General features: G+C 31.5%; 2 protein-coding genes across 7 annotated transcripts in view; one reads left to right on the forward strand and one right to left on the reverse strand.

Moving 5' to 3' along the window:
* The window catches only part of LOC141449121 (uncharacterized), a 109,739-nt gene that overhangs the window by 21,928 nt on the left and 67,516 nt on the right, over nucleotides 1-20,295 (forward strand). The window lies entirely within an intron of this gene.
* The window catches only part of LOC141449115 (inward rectifier potassium channel 2-like), a 128,506-nt gene that overhangs the window by 19,842 nt on the left and 88,369 nt on the right, over nucleotides 1-20,295 (reverse strand). The window contains exon 2 of one of the 5 annotated variants that reach the window (XM_074118203.1): nucleotides 12,330-12,549. The exons of the other annotated variants lie outside the window; for them this stretch is intronic. Coding sequence (XP_073974304.1) covers nucleotides 12,330-12,481 — 152 coding nt within the window. The 5' untranslated portion in view covers nucleotides 12,482-12,549. The remainder of the gene's footprint in view (nucleotides 1-12,329; nucleotides 12,550-20,295) is intronic. 5 annotated transcript variants of the gene reach the window in all.

Genomic DNA, 20,295 nt, shown 5'->3' on the forward strand with positions numbered 1-20,295 from the left:
ATTGTTTTTATACTTGTTTTTTTACCATCTCTTATTAAATCAAAAAATGAGAGATGATTTGCAGTTTTTATTTCCCAATTAATTGTGAGAGAAATAAAAAAAAAAAAAAAAAACAAATTTCAAAAAAGAAAAAATATCCCAACTCAGAATACTTTTTAATTAACGCATTTCCAAGATAATTCAACTACACAAATTTGAGACCCTGCATTGCATTAGAAAGTAAATCAATGTATCTAATTGGGAAATTTGAATAAGAAATGCATTCTCTTTAATATTAATTGCTATTATTGTATCAACAATTTTGTGTTTATCATCTAAAAATAACGGTACTTAAAAGATATATTGTGCATATCAAGTTTTGATGCAAATTGTATATTAGACCAAAATTTGGAACTTTTTTTGGAAGTGATTGGAAAAATATTATCAGCCCCATATTTCCGACTTTCTTACACATTTTACACATTAATTTTAGCATTTTAATAAACAATTCATGAATTCGCATTTAATATAAAAAGCGATTAGCTGTAGTGTTCTAAAAATAAATTAATAATGATAAAATCTAATTGTGATGTTTCGTACTGAAATTCTTGAACAACTCATGACTTTCTTCGTAGCTTCGTGATATTTGCATAAATACAAAATAAAAGGCCTGTATTACTGCCCTTTCTGTTTTATTACTTGGCGTTATAACCTCTTGTCCTAACTTCATGAACGCTCCATAAAATTGTCATTTCCAGGTGATCTAGTAAAAATTAATCCCAAATTAGTGTTAATGGATGTTTGTACAATTTTACTGATCTTCAAATTTGATATTTTACGTTTCTGAGACTATTATTACTGTCAACACTTGACAGTCATCTAAAACTTTCCACTTTGTCATTTTTAAAGAGGTTCCCAACAGTTTCTATCATAATTTTGATTATTTCCTGTTTATGATTGAAGTATTTAAGAAATGACAGTTACGAAAATATTTATTTTTCATTTATATCTTGCATTTCTTTAACATTTGACTTTATTTCCTCCTAATACAAAGCTTTCTTTAGTGCTGCTACTACTTCTGAATATTCTCAATTACCCAGCTTTTTGAGCTTTCAGACTCTCGGCTCCCAAGTAGGCTACTTTTTTTTTCTATTTCCTTAGTTGACTATACTAGGACCTCCAAGGCTCTTCACCTCGCATACTCTTTTAAAAGGTCTAAATCTTGTTTTACACTCACCTTTATATGGTCGAAATGTCAACAGTAAATCTCTCCATTTTTTTCCCCATTGAATAAAAGCAAAATTATTATTTATGGGATAGTTAAAGACATTGAAGATGTTGGTTATATGATAGTTACGTATAGTTATATTATATTATTATAGTTATATTAAACATTAGCCATGAAGCCTCTTGTGGCTGCGGTGCCGTGGGGTATACCCCACCTATAGGTCCCGTCCCGCCCGTTAAATCTAAATCTAAACATTGGTCATTTTAATCTATTTTATGGCAGCTTAAATGCACGCGACATTTTACAGAAAAGAGTAAATCCTTCACAATTATTGAGCTAATTCAAAAATCACAGTAAGACACGAACATAATACAATAACTAGTATAACATAAAAACAAGATTTGAAAAAGAATTAGCTAGTTGTCTTTAGATTATTAACTTCCTAAGAGCCTTTTTAAAAAAACTGTTCAATTATTTTAGTGCAGTCTAAAACGATAAAATACTGACAAGACCCGGCAGTGCACTGAAATCCGGCGCATTTCCACTTATGATGCACTTTCTAATTAAATCGTCAAATTTCTGAAAATTATCTCGGTATCTTCGTTTTATTATCTCTTCCTCGCTTTCTTTAAGGATAAAAATAATGTATTTTGCATAGCAAATCAAATAAAATTCTACAATCGCTAAGGTGCATAATTCTTATACCTCACTTGAGGTTTACTTTCAGCAATTTTAAATTCATTAGTATTACCTAATGTTTTGACTTTATTTCGGCCTTGATCAGCCTTCAGAGATAACTTAATATAGTTTTTTTTTAAAAAAAAAAAAAAATAAATACAAAATAATACAATAAAAGTGTGTTGCACAACAAATTATAAGAAGACGGGCTGGGTATAGTGGTTGGTACGTGGGCCTGCAAGTGGCTAGTCTCCAGTCCGAATTGGGCTACTAATTATTCATTGAAAAAAAAGGTTAATAGTAATTTGCTTCTGCTTCACCTAATTTGGTAGTTGAACGCTAGATAAGCTCACCTGAAAGAAAGTTGCCAGTTTTAAACCTATTATGACATTTAGTTCGGTATCGAGGGGAGAAAAAAAAAAATGATTCTAACTTTAAATCTCTGCATGTCTTAAATCTTACAGGTCATAGATGTTCAGAAGATACTTTATCGTTGTCTGTCTTAATGATTGGAAGACGTTTTGTTTTGTAAAAACTATCTAACTTACGAATAACGTTCGAAAGAAACTTGTTTATTCAATCAAAATGTTAAGTGTTACCTTCACGATAATCTGTTTTAAATCAAAGTGATGAAACTGTAAGCGTTGAGTTAGAATAAGAATGATGTAACTTTTGTAAAAAAGAAACACCATTTGACAGTGAAAATATGAAAAAAGGTTACATAAGGAAAGTGATATTTTTCTGTTTACATGAAAATGTAAGTAAAACTGATATTTTGAGTGTTAACATGAGCAATTTATACACAATCTGTGGATGATATTTTTCTATGTTTACGATCTGCACGTGAACAAAAAGATAGTTTTGGCAGTTTATATCTTTTTACAGTCCTAATTTTTTATGATAATGTATGTTTAAATAGATAGAATCCTTAGATATTATTAATACGTACATTTACGACTATACAGATTGTGTTAAATTCTATTCGTAAAAGTTTTAAATTTGAGTACTGCCAAAATGGAATATTAAGCACAATATGTTGGTTCAAATTTCCGGGATTTCGGCGTCTCTGGAGATACTCAAAGCCTAATTAACTTTAGAATGAACCAACGTCTAATCGCAATTAAAGCCCAAAATCTTTTGCAATGACTTCCATATACATAGAAACTTGTTTTTTTTTTATTCTTGCCTGAAATTTTTACCCTTTGACGATATCATCCGCATAGGCGAGAAGCTGGGCAATTCTATTAAACAGCATTGCGTGCAATCGGTGATTAGTGATAAAGTCACTACACAAAGTAGTGGACGGTAAAAAGTCACTAAAAAAAATAACTAACACTAATAATCTCACATGAATTTCTTTTACTTCAATATATTATGTAAATAAAATTTTCTTGTTATTTAAGAATTTTTACAGAAAAATGGTCCAACCCACAAAATTTAGTTAATCTCTAATAATATTGTAATGATATTTCCACTCGAATGTGACACTTTAAAGAAAATTAATCCTCTTAGAACTGCCTTAAGAATTTTATTAGTTTTCAAATAAAAGTTTTGAATCTACAAGTTTGGAATTAATTTTAAAGAAAATCATCCGGTGCTATTTTCGAGGCATCATCAAAACACAAAAATGCAGTGGCATTTCCGACTGGCAAATTTTGTTAGAGAATGTTGCATTGCAAGTTGTAAGAAATAACAGCAATGATACTACAATAATGACGAATCGACAGTTATATTGGGCTGTAAGAATCGTTTGGATGAGACCAGATTTAAAAAAAATTGTGGAAAATAAAACGACCTTATCAAAGGTTCAGAGTAGGGCGGAGAGAGGATCATGTGTCAGCTGACAATGAGACACAAACCTAGATCTAAGATTGTATCGGTCTTTACTTTCTTTACTAAAAGGGAACTTTTAATATTATCAGTTTTAATTTATTTTAAACTAAACTACTTTAAACAGAACCAAGCCCTATTCGCAACTAAAGTTTTATTAGATTCTGTTCTAGATACTTGCTCCTTCACATTCAAAAAAGTGAATCTCAGTTTACAAAGAAGTAATTGATAAAGTACTTGTTACATAACTCACTAGATAGTAGCATAAATTGAATTGAAACAATCAATGATGGAAGGCAAATTGTTTCAATCTAGTGATATTTCCTTTTTGTCTTTGCCGACAGTTAAGGATGTGCTGAACAACGCGGCACTTCACATCTTGAAGGCGGTTATTTGATTTAAAATATTCTACATCATTTGTTTATTGGGTTTATTACTAGTTTTACCATTAGCTTTCAGAGCAGCGTGTTATGTTATGTTGTAATAATCAATAATATTGGTACAGTCCCCGAAATTATTAATAAATTAACTGATTGAAATTTAATGCTAATATGAAAAACAATGTATAAATTGTTATTGTTTATAATAGAAAAATGAAAAGTAGAGGGGATAATAAAAAATAGACCCTACTAAAAAATGTTTATGGGCATAAAATTAAATGTTTACCTAGACTTGATACTGTTGTGCACCACTAAAATAGAGTGTAATGCCCTTAGAGTCACAAAATATCATCCGTGTAATATGATCGACAGAGCGGCGACGACCATCAACTGTTGACACAGTGTTTGACGCTTCGATTATTCTGTACAACTATTTCTTATATTAATGACCCGACGACCTCCTATTCAAAAAGGATTAAATTACTTTACTATCACCCTTAGAAAACTGATAAAACTATTCTGTCGATTAAATAAGGCGGTCATAATAATGGCTTTTATCGAAATTCAATTTTTAGTTCATTTTAAATTGTATGTACTCTAATAATCAAATGTGAAATATTGAATTTTTAGTTTTTAGTGCTTCAACTACTTGAGTTTGATTTTAGAAGATGAAGGAAGCAGCTTCAATATTTAATTAATGAAAGAGAGAGAAAAAAAATAAGTTGGTTTAGCATTTTCGGTTGAAGGTTTTCGTTCAAACCCTTAATTCGGATCACTTGTTAGAATTTAATGGTAAAAGCAATTTGTTTAACTCCATTTCCTGTTTTTTAAAATTCTTGGTATACACAAGCTCTGGCGCAAAAAAATAAAATAGATAATTTTCAAACCATCCTATTTACCGTCAAGAGAAGCAGAACATTTCCAAATTTTGGCTTTGTTTCTCACTGCAGACAATTAATTGTATATGAAAAATTCATTTGGAACACTGAAGTATTCGTAAAGCACCTTCTCCTGTTCTGAAAGAAGTTAGAGGTTAGTAAAGTATAATGTAAAGCTTTAAATTCCAACAATCCCATCTTTATTATGGTCGGATTTTAAAAAGAATGAATATATTTGTTGGCAAGCATCAATGAAGCGAAGGTACTTCTAAGTAAAAAAGGTTTTTTGGAAGAAATTTCACCATAACAATAGAAATGAGTACATTTTAGAAAAGTGGTCCTTCAGAGAGAATCTATCTTCCACTTTCTGGATCGCGGAGACGAAGGCTTATTCGGCCATCTATTTTAAAACCTAATCTACCCTTTTTACCAGAAGTGCTCTCAATAGAATTTTCTTGGGAAAATGGTACAAATAAAAGTTTGTAGATGATCAACATCTACCCAATTGTTGCACCAAGTTTTCGAGAAAAATTTGAAAAATACGTTTTCATAAAGTGGTTTTTTCCAAATATGACCAAAAAATTATGGTGTGTTGCTAATATCAAATTTTAACTTCCTCCTGTATTTTTAGTTTTTTGAGTTACGATGGTTGCATTTAAACCATATTTGTAAAAATCACTTTTTATAACTCTGTAAACCTCAATACGAATGACTGCGATGAAAGCTCAAGATAGAAACCATGCAATCTAAACCTTCCCCAACTAGAACGCAAGAGAAAGTAAAAAGGGATAGGTTAGGTGAACAAAAATAATATTGGATAGAACGTTGTACGAACATTGAATCTTTAATCTGTGTTCTGTAAAAAAGACAATTATCAACAAAAAGGCCTTTAGGTTGTTTGGGACAATAGTTTTTTTTAACCGTGATCATAAATATCCATTGAAATTGAATTATTGAACTTTATAATTTATTAAAATACTAAGGATATACATTTTATGTAAAGAACATACATATGTTTCAAATACTTATAGATTCAATCATGATATTGAAAGCAAATCTAAATTTAGAGCTAAAATTCTAGTCCAACTTTCTATAAAGCTTTATTCTTTATAAATCGCAATTTTTAAGTTAATTATCTCATTTAAATGATTGTGTGTACCTAAAGTGTGTGAATTGATCGATGTTGGACGATATGTGATTTGATCCGAAAGTTAGTTAATGTATATTCATGTGTTTTATAGGTAAGAGTGAGAGGAGAATAGGTAAGGCGAAGTGCAGAAATGTCTTCCATGAGTATATAATGCGTGCGTTAGTTGCTTTAACTTCAAAATATTATCTTCAATGTGCACTTATACATATATTTGCATTATAAATAGGGTGCATTTTCAAATGGGGGTGGACTGAAACAATTCTAAATACACTCAAGAAAGATTTCACAAATTTAGGCCGTAAAAGCAAAGAGAAATGGACAGTAAATGGAGAGTTGGAAATAAGCGTAAATGATCCTGCTGTGGAATTGAAACATTTTATGCATTTCACTTAAAAGTTTCTATGAAAGGCTTCTGGACCGACAGTAGTTACAATCTTGTCACGACAGACCCATTCGTGACCATTGTTCACCTATGGTAAATTATAGTATAGCTGCAGTATGTAACTGAGGAACTAAATCAGTTTATAAACCACTCTGAAATAATAAAGTTTATGGATGACATTTTTGAAAACCATTTAAATCACAAGAGATGCTAAAATGTGAAATAAATAATTTATAAAATGTTCAATATGGTCTAAATGCGAGATCTGCAGCCCAAAATGGTTTATATTTATTTTGGGAAATCTAGCACATCAAACAATTAGCCTTCTGAGGAAGTGTGAGGAAGAAATGCAATACTTATCTATGAAATGTGTGCAGGACCTAAAACAGGTAATGGAAACACACTATTTATAATTTATAATGGAGATATAAGAACTGAATGCTATCTATATCTGTTGTGGTGGCAAAACAGCAAGGTAGAATATACGAGTATACACTCTCAACGACAAAGGGCTTGTGACAATCTAGTCAACATTGCACAGTAGTCTTCTAATTGGACCGTTAATGTAATCTATGAAACTTAATGCAGGACCTAAAACAGGTAATGTTGGAATGTGCATTTAAATGTGAAATGAAAAAATTGCCATAAAAACTAGTAAATCTAGAGAAGATTAGTATCAAAGGCAGACTAATATCTAGAGAAGAGTAAAATCAAAGGCAGGCTATAATAAAAAATAACAGTTTAGGAATTTAATTTAGCGATTACTAAAATACCGGCGGATGAAGTGTTATATTAACAGAATAAGATCCGCGTGATAAATGAATCCGTGTAAAATGTGGCAGCCAAATCACAATAGATTGGCAAAGTACGCTAAACAGACTTGTCTGGCATTGGCTCGTCGTTAAAGAAAAAAAGACATAATAAACCCTTACCACAGAATGAAGGAAGAAGTAAGTGTCACTACTTAAAATCCCCACCTTGAACAGTAGGTTTATATCTGGGGCCCTAGTTACAAGCAAGCAATATACAGTTGTTTGGCCATGGTCAAAGGTGGGTAGTGTGGACTGATACAGCGCCACCTAGTGGGAACACCAAGTCATTCTCGGCTTCCCTTGGATAGTAGTGGCTACAAGTCTGGTGTAGCGTGAGACCAGTGTGATGTAGTTGTTTTGGAGAGGAGTCAATTTGGCACCAAAATATATTCTTTAATAGCAACCAAACACTATTTATAATGGAGATATAAGAACTGAATGCTATCTATATCTGTTGTGGTGGCAAAACAGCAAGGTAGAATATATACACTCTCAACGACAAAGTGCTTGTGACAATCTAGTCAACATTGCACAGTAGTCTTCTAATTAGACCGTTAAATTACTTAATGATTCCATTAAAGAAAGTTTAAGTACTAATTTAAAACATTTTATCGTTTAAATGTCTACCCTTTCTGAAAACTTTCTTACACTTTTATGCTTCTGTTAACAACTTTCTTAAGTTAGAAAAGGGATAAATTCCAGTGAGTATGTAAGCAGACATCCACACTCCGGGAGTTAAAATCGAAATATACGATTATTTTCATTCTCATCTTCAACTAGTGACTCAGAATATGTGCACAATGCGTAACATTCTGTCGTGAACTTTTTTTGGATGGTAAATTACGGTTCTGGACCACCTTGTTGTGTATAAAATGGTGGCAGCAGTCCCTTTCACCACTTACATTGAAAGTGTTTCAAAGCTTTCCTTTAGTTCGCGAAAAGCAGGAAAGCATTGCAATCATACGTAGGGTATCTTCATCTCCTTTTTCCGGCCAAATTTCGTCAAGATTGGGCTAGAATTTTTACAGAGCTATTACTGATAATAGATTTTGAGGAGTTTAACTTCTCTCTCAACAGATACACAACCTCAAAACTCTCAAATCGTAAATCTTCATGAAATTTCAAATTGAATGACACCTCTGTCATGATAATCAGTTTACGAGTTTGGATGCTACGTTGTTCAGAAATAAATAAGGTAAACGATAACAACAAGAACAAGAACTAGAACAATTTTTCGAAATTTTGCGGCACCTGTGTTTATTCAAAATCTATTTGATCAATATCGTTGCAGAAAAAATAAATAAATACCACTTATAAACAAAGATAATATAAAAGGTAAAATTCTCAAATTATCTTATTATTGACTCGGCGAGAGTCGACAATTGGTTCACTAACCCAATTCTAGCTAATAAATAAACGTAAATCCTCAGTCTCTTAGGAACCACAATAACTTACATATCTGACAGAAAGTTTTACATAAAAGGGATATTATTCTACAAGCTGTTAGCATGTAGTTTTGGATGACAATCATTAGATAGCTTTCTAGAAGAAAACCACTTCTGAAAAGATGCCATCCTCCCTATTTAATAATTTCCGCTTTTATTAATGCCCTTTGAAGTAATACAGGTAGAATAGAATTAGGTCATATTTTATTTTTGAAGTTCTTTGAGAAACTTCGTCAAAACTCAATTTTCCTGATGTTTCAAAAGAAATGGGACCTTCACATGGTGTAATTTACAAAGAATATTTCAAGAAAAAACAAAAACTAAAATAACTACTATTAAAACACAACTAAATACATTCCCAGGTAATTTTTGTTTTGATTAAAAAATTCAAATGGTAAAACAGAAGAATCCAAGGAATCAATTAAAATGTTTCAAGTCCACTCTGTTAAGAGCTAATTAGAACAGATTAGATAGGTCGGTGGACATGGTAACTGCAACTATTTGTTTGGAATCAGCAAATGGCTAAACAGCTGACCTAGCTGGACAAGTTTAATCCAACACTCTAGCATCTGTTACATCAAACAAATGCAACTCGTCTGGCCCAGTTTTATAGTCGTAATTAGACTTTTGTAACTACATTGGAGCATTATAATTAATATCACAATTATTATTTAATATTTTTGTTTTTCTTTCTATCATTATTATTGGTTTAGGTGTTTCATTAAAACTCCTTTTCATCATTGTTGAAGTGAGGAGGGAAAAACGTCAAAACTTGGTTGTAAATAAACTCAACTTTTTAACAAGATAATACACTAAAGAAAGTTTTTATCAAAAGTTTAAGATACCTTCGAGAACTCTAGGATAGTAGCACTTCAAGAACAGAATTCCCGGTAATGTAATTGATACAAGAAGCATAAAGGCAAGGTTATTCTTTGTGAACAGTTCTTTTCAATCTAAATCTACGTGATGATTGTCTATATAATCTGGCTACCAAATTACTATGCTGACGTTGATGATGATGATGGATGAAGACGGCAAAGATATTCAGAACAAGCTTCAGGCCTAGAATAGGTGTTTCGGTGACTTAAGACCAAATCTAAGAAATAAGAACATTTCCTGAAGAAGAAATTAACATCTAACAGTCAATTACCTGGCTTACAGTCCAGTATGGAAAGCAGGGACTGCAGCATCTAAGACTGGCCTAATTGTTAGAAAAGGTGGATACTATGAATGATCTTTGGTCCAATACTGGATCTTTTGCAGGTTTCTGTCTGCCCTTGCGGTCTTCCACCATTCTTCTCTTTTTTTCTTCAACCAATTTCCCTGTGTTTTCTTATTTTCTTAAGGGTTTCTTATTTTCTTAATCACCCAACTGAATCAGAATTACTCCATTTTGTTCTTTTCCGCAACGGAATAGTAAACAACTTCCCTAAGAATACAAGTGGCCTCCATGTTTAGGTTCATTGCTGCTTGTTTTTCCAAACTTCACAAGCGCGGAAATATAACATAAATAAAAGAAAAGCAAATCTCTTCTTTATTTGGAGAAAAACTTATTCTAAGTTCAACAAAAAAGATAACTTCCAACGTTTCAAAGGTAAGTAACTTTGTATCGTTGATTTCTTGTAAAATAGTATTTATTCCTAGTGTTTTGTCTATAAAATGTGTATAACCTTGATTATTTTTAATGTAGAAAATATATATTCTTTGTAATTCGGCAACCAATTATCAGTGATCATTAACTAAATAAACTCAAGCTTGATTTTTAAATTAGGAATTTGATAACCCAATTTCCTTAACATTTAAGATCTAGAAAGAAATAGTAATTTAGTGTTGGAAAAAATTATTAACAATTCGTAATTTAGTAAAGCTAGATTGATTAAAAATTTGTTTTTTAATTTGCTACAATACTATGTAATAGTTGTTAAGAGTACTTTATTCTGGACTCAAATTTAAACGCATATACACATATATACTATATATATAATAAGAAAGGAAATAACTTTCGTATTGGACTGACAAGAATAGAAGCAGTGGAGCACGTGTGATACACGTGTTACATTCAGTTGGTTTAACTTGATCCAGATTCATTATGTGCTAATAGATTTAATATTCAACAAACTCTCTTTAGTATTGTTAATATCCAGATGTAGACATAAATTGCACGGACTTGTATAAATGCTTTCGCCTCTACTTTTACCGTTGTAAAGTTTAAAAATGTTTATCCAAACGATAACAAAACATGTAATGTTTTATTATAATTTTGCAAAAATGAAACGTCTTACACTTTAGATTTCCTCTAGAGTTCAATTTTGTATTAAGTATGCGTTCTTATCTTCGGTAGGTGTTAAAGATATTTAAAAGGAGTTTAAAAAAGCGAGTTGAGGTTGTAGCAGGGCTTTCTTTTGTAAAACAATGCATTTCAGTGGGATGTATTGTTTTAGAAACTGTAAAATTTTGGTCATAATTAAATATGACTTAAATATTTGTAGTTTAAAGAAAATATTAGTTAATATCTTGATAAAACTAGTAAAATACAGTAGTGTGAGTTACACATCAGACTTTTATTAGTATTTTGCACGTGGCAAAAACAGTAGAATATATAAAAATGATGGAGCGAATCCTATCAACCCAACTGAAGAGCTACTGAATCGAATTTTACTGAAAAAAAATTAGTAATAATAATTCAAATAGATGTTTTAAGACTACATAAAAATACATTAGTCAAATTTTAAATAAAATTCTTTCAACCGTTTTCGTAAACACCTTAAAACTCTGAAAAATTTCCGGTTTGCCTATTCCAACCAAAACCTTATTGTGGCCCTCACAAATTGGATCTTTCTACAATTTTAGTTTTTTGAATTACGATGAATACACACACACACACACACAAAGACCCCAATTTTCAAAAACCAATTTTTGTATGCCTATGGAAAACTTCAGAACGGATATTTTCAAAACCGAAAATTTGCACTGTTAGAACACAATAATAGTTCATCTTATATAATACAATAATAACACTTCTTAGACTTGTTGGGGAAGTAAAAAATGAAAAGGCAAAAATTAGCAATAATTCTCTTTCGGAAAAATTCATCAGTCACAATTAAGATGAATTTAAAGTTCAAAAAAACCTTGGTGAATGTTTGTTCACACATTATTTTTGTTATTGTAAAATAATGAAATGAAAACTTGTTAATTAAAGCAGATTACTTACATTTTTTCAAGTCCATCAATTTGGATATTTTTTATATTTAACTTAAGTAAGAAAATTACAATTGAAACTTCAATGGTTGACTTGGATCGAAAAAAAAAAATTATTAAATGTTCAGCGTTTCGAATACCTCTGGTAACTTTTCATCTTCCCTACTCCTTGAATCAGTTCTTGAAGACATCAAAGAAGTCCAAAACGTCAACCATTTAATTTTTTAAAATTTTGGCCCTTGCTAACCACTAAAATTAGTATTGTAACAACAGCCAAACATCCAACTTATGCTTAAGAAAACAAAAAATATATTTTTAAAGCGTTGACACATCAAGCAACACATATTCTATTTAATTTTAAAGCTCTACCTTGAAAGCATATCCACTACGGTGTATCTCCTTCGCTTTGTATCGGCAACATTATTGACATTATTGTTATTGTTATTTTTTATGTTACTGTTAACCTGTACCGGCTCCTGGGAGTCTGGAGACTGCACCAGATCCACTAATACATACTCCATTTCTCCGGCTGGCAGATTTCTACATTCTAAAGAGTCTGTGAGACTTCTTTTTTTTCTTTTGTCAGAAACTGTAATATTAAACTTATTTTCCATCAATTTTTCATTACTTAATTTTTTGTTTTCTAGTTTATAAATTAGGCAGTACTGACTGGCATTCTCTTTAGTTCAAAATTTTCTTTACTTTATAGTATTTTACGAAGATTAACGTTGCAGTGACACAAAACAAACATAGTTCCTATCAGAGTCAGCCAGTGGATCATTTTAAATCTTTCACTACACTGCATAAATAATGAAAGAGAAATTGAATGGCTCCACAAAATACAAGAAAACATAAAATCAAACTAGAATTAACACGCATTTATTGAAGGAAAAGACCAAAGGAGAGATTAGTTTTCCTCCACCAAGGAATTTATGGGACTAAAATAGAGTAAAACAAAATAAACGAAGTATGAACATCTCAGTACCTACAACTCTTTGAATTATTGCACTTAAGTTAATTGAAGAAAGTTTTAGGTTTCTTTCTTCTCTTTAGATTTTTCGTCTTGAGTTTACTGGCTGTAACCAAGGTATTTGGAGCATTTTTATTATTATTATGCATAAAATTACAAGGAAAAATTAAAAAATGCTATTATAATATTTAAACCAAAAATAAGTTCGGTTGATATTTATGTGGGATGGTATTAAAATTGCAACAGAACTCCCATTACGTTGGCCAAAAGAGAGAAATTTTGTAATTTTTTTTTTACATTTTATTATTCATTTTTCTTTTTTGTATTTTCCTTTATTCCAAAATAATTCGAGCGTAACATAACTGATAGCAGGTGTTGGAAACTGCTGTTCTACAGCTAAAATACTTAATGTTGAATATGCGTATAAATATTTCAAAATGCTTTCAGAATGAAGTTTTTTTGTTTAAATATTACGAATTAATTAAATAAGGGAAGATATTAATAATTAAAAGTAAAAATATAGATCTGCCTTTATTATTATTTGTCTGTGGGGAATGATCAAGCATTGTACACATAGAAAAACAGCAGTAAACAAGCGTAGCAAAACAAAATCAAAGAAGATTTGGGTCTTACTGAGATTTGTCTGAACAAATCGAACCCAGGAACCAACCCTTGCTTTTTTGTACCTTTGATTTGTTTCGAATTAAAAGGTCCTGAAGTTGATCTCTGCTTCTATCAAGACTATCAAGCGAGCTAATTTGTACACAAATGATGCTCTCATATGAATGCTAGCTTTTTCCACTTCTTCAATAAGGAATTGAAGGTACCATATTGGGCACAGTCTACTTTCTAGGAGCGTAGGGTAAGCATTCCGATTCGTACATTCATGGATTCCACAGTTTGGGAATTGGACCAATCCATAGATAGATTAAACCTAAAATAATCCTCGACAAGAACAGCCTGTGAAAAACTCCCCAATCATCGATCAGTGTAATAATATTTCTTAGAAGAGAGAGTAATGTCAATTACCTGCCTGTATTCAAAATTGGAGTTAATAATCCCTACTTAGAATCCCTATTTCGGTGCTCATCTAGAAGTCTGTTTATTCGTACATAAATTTGCAGAATTAGAGGCTATATGAAGCATTTTAGTAGATACGGATTACTTCTAGGCGGTTCACGACCTTCTCCCATAACATTTTAGGCACTTTTGTCAAGCATTTGTAGTCCAATGGTCTATTTACTATCATTATCAACATTTTAGAAGAGACGTTATCGTTTCTTAAGGGTAAGAAGAGTAGATATTAAAAAAAAAAAATCAAACAATGAATAGAAAACAACAGTCTAATAATTACAGTACAAAATTGGGTTAACCAAGATATTAATCGCATTCACTTTCTCTTAAATATTAGAGAATGAAACAGAATTTTTAAATGTTAATATTATCTTCAGAAACAATTAAACGATTGCCGAAACATTTTGAGTTACAAATTGGAGTTTCATTTAATTTCAAACTATTCAAACTAGTTTCTTATAATTATTAGATACAAAAATTTCATCATTAATGGGTACTTTTTATTCTTTTATTATAAGCTAGTTCAATGACATTACTTTTTAGAACCAACGTACACCGTATTAGGAATATTGCTGATATGCGTTTGCTACCTTAAATGGAGATGTAATACATAAAGTAAACTCTGCCTCTTACAAAATGGCACTTGCTTTAGCAGAAGGTTTGCAATTTGGCTTAAAGTGAAAAACCTCGAATTATTCCATCGTTCCCAGAACATAAAATGTAGGTTAAATAACCATAAGTTTATCCCCTTCTTACCAATCATTATTTTACTTTCAGCCAATCAGCAATTTCTGTTTCGCCGAATTTGTTTCTATAGTTACACCCGTGTTCTTCTTCTTCAAACAGATCTAACAGTTAACTTATTCAAACATTTTAGAAAAAGTGTTTGGGTCCTTAGTGCTAGAAAATATCGTTGGTTTTAGCCGTCGTTGCATCCATATTTTCTTCTAATCTTTCTAAAAGCAGCCCCATAATAATTATTTAATTTTCAGAGCCGCGGAAACTGGAAAGCTACTATAATGGTTATAATTTTTCAGTATTTTTATGTCTTACTTAACAATTACAACAATCATACTTTGATGGATTTTTATTAGACATTATTTTTTTTTTTTTCTGATTAGTTTTGATTCTGTCCATTTCATGCAATTTGTTCATTGAATTCGAGAAGAGAATTCTACTTCTTTCCCCCTGGGACACGCCAAGAAGTGAGACAAAAAATTATCCTTAAGAACGTAATGAAGAAATCTCTGAAGATGAATTAAATAAAGTAAAAAACATTCTATTCTGATATAATCGACGATATTATCCAGCTTAAACATCCAACCATGTATTAACGGTTTAAACGCTTCACTTACAATATTTAAATCGCATTTAAATTAATGAATTAAAAACCAATACTTAACTATACTTTATTAAAACCAATCAATGTATAAAACTGAATAGAGAATTTTAATACTAGGGAATTCATAGCGTAGAAATTTTTTGTTTCAACTAAAAAGAGATCAACAGCATGGACTTTTAACTTTGTCTAAAAATGTTTAGATATGTATTTCCTTGACGACCAAATCGAAATACAACACTCGTTCGAAATTTCCTCATATACGCAGAGGTTTTTCTGTTTTTTCAAATCTTTTTTTTTGACGCAAGCCAGAAAGAAGAACATCCAGGTCCTAGCATAATTTACTGTTTTTGGATGTACGTATGTGTTTTGAAAGTATATCCACTTCTCAAGTGCCAAATCACTTTGTAAATCGAAAATCACTTGGATTTCTAGGAATTCTTTCACATATCTCAATCCCAAGTGCCTTTTGCTGAGAAAACAATTCGAACAGCTTTTGGGCACCATTCCAATGACATGTAAGTGCCCATGTACGGCACTAGGGTTACTCCTTTTCCATCAGCAAGTTTTCCAGCCCTTATTCGAGGATCACAGCCTCAACCTTCCTTTGAAAGTTCATACCTTCTTCCCTAAAATTTTGAAACCAACTCTATGCAACACAAATTTTTCAAAATGCTTTGGCCCCTTTATATATTTTTCGAGTAGCAATTATTGCTGGAATTTAAAGTAATGCTTCAATATTGCCCGATTTGTTAATTTTTCATTCATTCATTTTATAATTTTTAAATCAATAATAGAATTAAAACTAGACTAAATACTGTATGTTAAGTAATCAGAACTGAATGGCCATCAATAGTTATGCATAACTACAATTCATTTAAATAAATGTAATATAATAGATTAAAAACTTCTGTTACACCTTATTAATAATTGCACAGCTTCATTTTAAAACTTCTAGAGAACCTTGCAATGCAAATAACCCTCCCAATGTCAATTTAGGCTTTCCTGGAGGAAAATTGAGAAAACTTTGAAGTGAAAAGAGTTAATTTCCATCCTCAAAAAAATTGCTAAAATTAAAACAAGTCAAATGCAATTTCTATTTAATACAAACATATATTTCTAAGAATCTCCATTCTCCCTAGTCCAGACGAATTGATTGTTTGTTGTATTTGTTGAATTAAAGATTAGGTTGAATAAAATGTTTATATTTATGGCAATGGACTTTGATTGGACATTTTAAAAATTCAATATAAATGGTTAAATCTACTGCAGAGAAAGAAAACGGATATGGCTCCCTTTGGCTTCTTGTGTTCCCTTTAAAAATACATTAGACTCTCTGTGATAGCTTTCATATTTTATCTTCCCTTTCCTCGACTCTGTTATCTGCTGGCCTTCTTTAAGGCTTTCTCTGCAAGCAGAAAAGTTTATGCATCATATTTATCTGCAGCAATGCACATATTGTCCAATGAGATAAACTTCTGATGACTTCTTTCAGATGACTCTGATAATAAAATCAATGTAGGAGAAACTTCTGAAATAAGAGGCAAGTTAGTAATGAACATAAACCTTTTCTTGACTATTGAGAGACCGCAATGGTTTGTTTGTCCACATACGTAAAAAGAATGGCGAACAGAAAAGTGCGAAAGAGATTAAAGAAGGGTACAGAAAAAGAGGAAGACCCCAAGAAACAAAAATGGATAGATGAGATAAACGATAGCATGGCTGGATAGAGGATGACAGAAGAAGAGGCCTTCAAGAGTGAGGAATGGTTCTAGCCAACACTTTAGAAGCGATTCAAGTACGTAGATTCGGTTCACCACTTTTTAGCAGAAAAATAAAAACGACTTCCATGCAGGCGACAAATAGTTCTTACGATAGACTTACTTAAAGAAAAATATTACCTTCTTAAAATAAGAAAATTCTCGAATTAGAACGGAGTTAATGGTAATGCGGCCATAGACGTCATCGTGTTAAATCAACGAAAGCCATCACCAGGAATGAAAGATCAGCCAGAATTTAGTGTAAAACAATAAGTTCATACTCAGTTCTGGAAATGTAAACACATTCACACAACTATTTCTTTATGCAGGAAGTCAATTAGCCGGAAAAAGTATTAAACACAATTTTAACTTTTTCAAGAAAGGGGTTTATAAATCTCATTTGTTTTGTTTTTTATAACAGGATATCCATTACAGAAAGAAGAGGAAATCAAATCAAATTTGCCTTACAATGAATTCATACACCATTGACGTAAGTTGGTTTTAATAATAGTTTCCTGTAGTTCCTTCCTAAAGAATAGGAATTTTTCAAGATTTTTTTTTTACATCCTTTTTCATTTTATGATCATCAAAAATGGATTTAGACAGTCAACCATTATAATGCGTTTAAAGCTAGTACAAACGATCAATTTTATGCGTTTATGAAAAGGCCGGATACTGATTGAAAGCTGAAAAAAAATACGAAAATATTACGAGGAAAAAATAAACTGGTTCTACGTGTTAACAAAATTTCTTCATTATCAGAAATCACTTCAAATTTATGAAATACTAAGATATATGCGATAAATAGCAGTGTTTCCGCAGTAGCTGAAGTCAAAAACTAAAGATGTGGATAACAGGCAATCATGAGGACTCTGTAATGGGGTGCTCTGTAATTAAGAATTAGCTATTGCAATTTTTTTTTCCTTAAATTATTTTTTAAATTTTTAAACAGTAAAATTAATTTATTTATGTACTTGTATCCAACCTTTGCAACAGAAGTCTTTGACGTGTTATACATTAAAATATCTTAAAATTCCTTGCTAAACTTAATCTAAAGATTCCCATAACTCCAATTGCCGTAATGTCCAAAAAACATTAAAAATACAAAATGGGTGAATAAACTGTTAAAAATAGAAACCGCAAAAGCCCCCGCCGCCAGAGCAAGCGTTTTTAAATTTACTCATGTAATTCGATGTTGGTTACCAAGTGTCTTGGCTGTATCTATATAAATGATGCTAAGACTATAAAATTGCTAATCCCATGGCAAATTTATTGAAATAGATATTCATATTATAGGAATTCCGCTTATTACTTACTAAAGCGTTATTTTTAGGAAGCAGGCACATACCACGGGATTTTGCAACTACTCAAATGAAAAGAAGGAAAAATATTCTATGTTAATAAAAATGTGCTAAAACTTTTTACAATAAAGTCGGTGCCAATATCTATTTTAATTGTTTATAACTTTTGATTGTGTTTTTATATCTGCAGAAGTCATACATTTCGGAAACAATTATTGCTTCAAAAACTACTTCTTTTCAAAGAAAATTAGTACTTCCCATTATTTAGGTTCTTAATTATTAAAAAAAATTGTTTCAGCAAAGCCTAAACGTGTTGTGGTTTTCTTTACATTTTCAAATTGTCTTGAAACATTCAAAAAGTGATTTAATGCTCTGAAATTTGAACTTATAAAACTAGTTTTTTACCAAGCTGCTGCGATTAGATGTTTAAAAATAAGTAGAAGATTGAATAAGAAGTGATAATAAGTTCAAAGTGTGAGCCAATCCAACTACATCCTTAGAAAATGTAATTGAGGAAAAGGAATACATTAGTTTCTACATATGCTGTGGGTGGATCTTCAAAGCATCGCATGAATTTATTCCAAATTGTTGAGGTGGAAGAGATGTCGAATACCGGAGGGATTGACAGGTTTCAGTCCGCATTCGGGAGTTATGGCTTGTTAATGGACAATGCTCTGCTTGAAAGTTATTATTTTTCTGTACAGTGAAGTTGGGCTTAAAGTAGACTAGCATTTCTCGACGGGAATATACGGCTTGTAGGATTGGAAAGAGCTCCTTTACAGCTTTACAATGTGTTACCTTAGTACCCTACTTTAGAACATAGATGTAGTTGGATTTCCCCAGAGAAGGGAGGCCCTTATTAGGATTTATTATTGTTCATGGTGTAAGTATAGATTTTGTTGAGGAACTGGAATAAACAGGACTCTAAGCTAACTACAGCTTACTTAAAGAGCAACGAAGATACAAACTGGAAAAAGCTAATAAAAACTGGTAAATTACTGCGAAAGATAGGTACTCTGTCAAGGAAACTGTACTGATCACAAGATCGTAAATAGTTTGCCTAATACGTGTATATAACTAATTTTCCAACATTAACCATAATATAATAAATTCTACTAACTTATTTACTTTTAATTTCCGTATTTCTGCATATGCAATTTGCTACTTTTCCTCTAAAATCTAATCTCCTAACCTGTGGAGATTTAATTATTTTCTTTTCTCAAATCCAGATCTAGAATTACCTTTATATGTGAAATAAAAGAAACCAAAGAACAAATTGTTCCTCAATTTGATTACTTGGAAGCTTAAGAAACTTAATTTAAACTTGAGAAGAAAAATCCGAAGATTTTGACTCAAATGAGAGGTGAAATTCGTTTTTTTTTAAAACTTGTATTGAGATTTTTACAAATGCAAAAAAATAAATGCAAGTAAAAGAGATGACTTGTAACAGTCCATAAATGATGTGCTGACAGACTGAAGACCAACACACATTGGCATGACTGGCGTGTACGACGTTCTTCCAGCGATAGCAGTCGTAACATGCGATTATAGCAAGAGGTTCATGACTGTTACACTAAACAGTCAACGCTACATAAGCTGTTGGATACGTAAGACACTTTAAACGTTGTGGAGGATTATTTAGAAGGATGGAGGTTGAGAGAGCTGGTTCTAAAGGATTCGAGTGAAGGGATAGTTGAGAAAGGAATTTCTGGTAACTGGATTTGGCAATGACAGAGACGAAGGGAGTTTTAAGGTCATGCTGGATAGTCTGGTTAAAGACGTAGAAAAGAGCATTGACAAGGGTGTGTGAGATTGAAGGAATTGTATGTGATAAAGGTTCCAATGTTTGGCTGTTCCGTATAATTCTATTTCGTATGTCCTTATAAAGGTT

Source organism: Rhodnius prolixus, unplaced genomic scaffold (genome assembly GCF_049639745.1).
Source record: "Rhodnius prolixus isolate KJV_2025 unplaced genomic scaffold, Rpr scaffold_2, whole genome shotgun sequence".
Lineage (NCBI taxonomy): Eukaryota > Metazoa > Arthropoda > Insecta > Hemiptera > Reduviidae > Rhodnius > Rhodnius prolixus.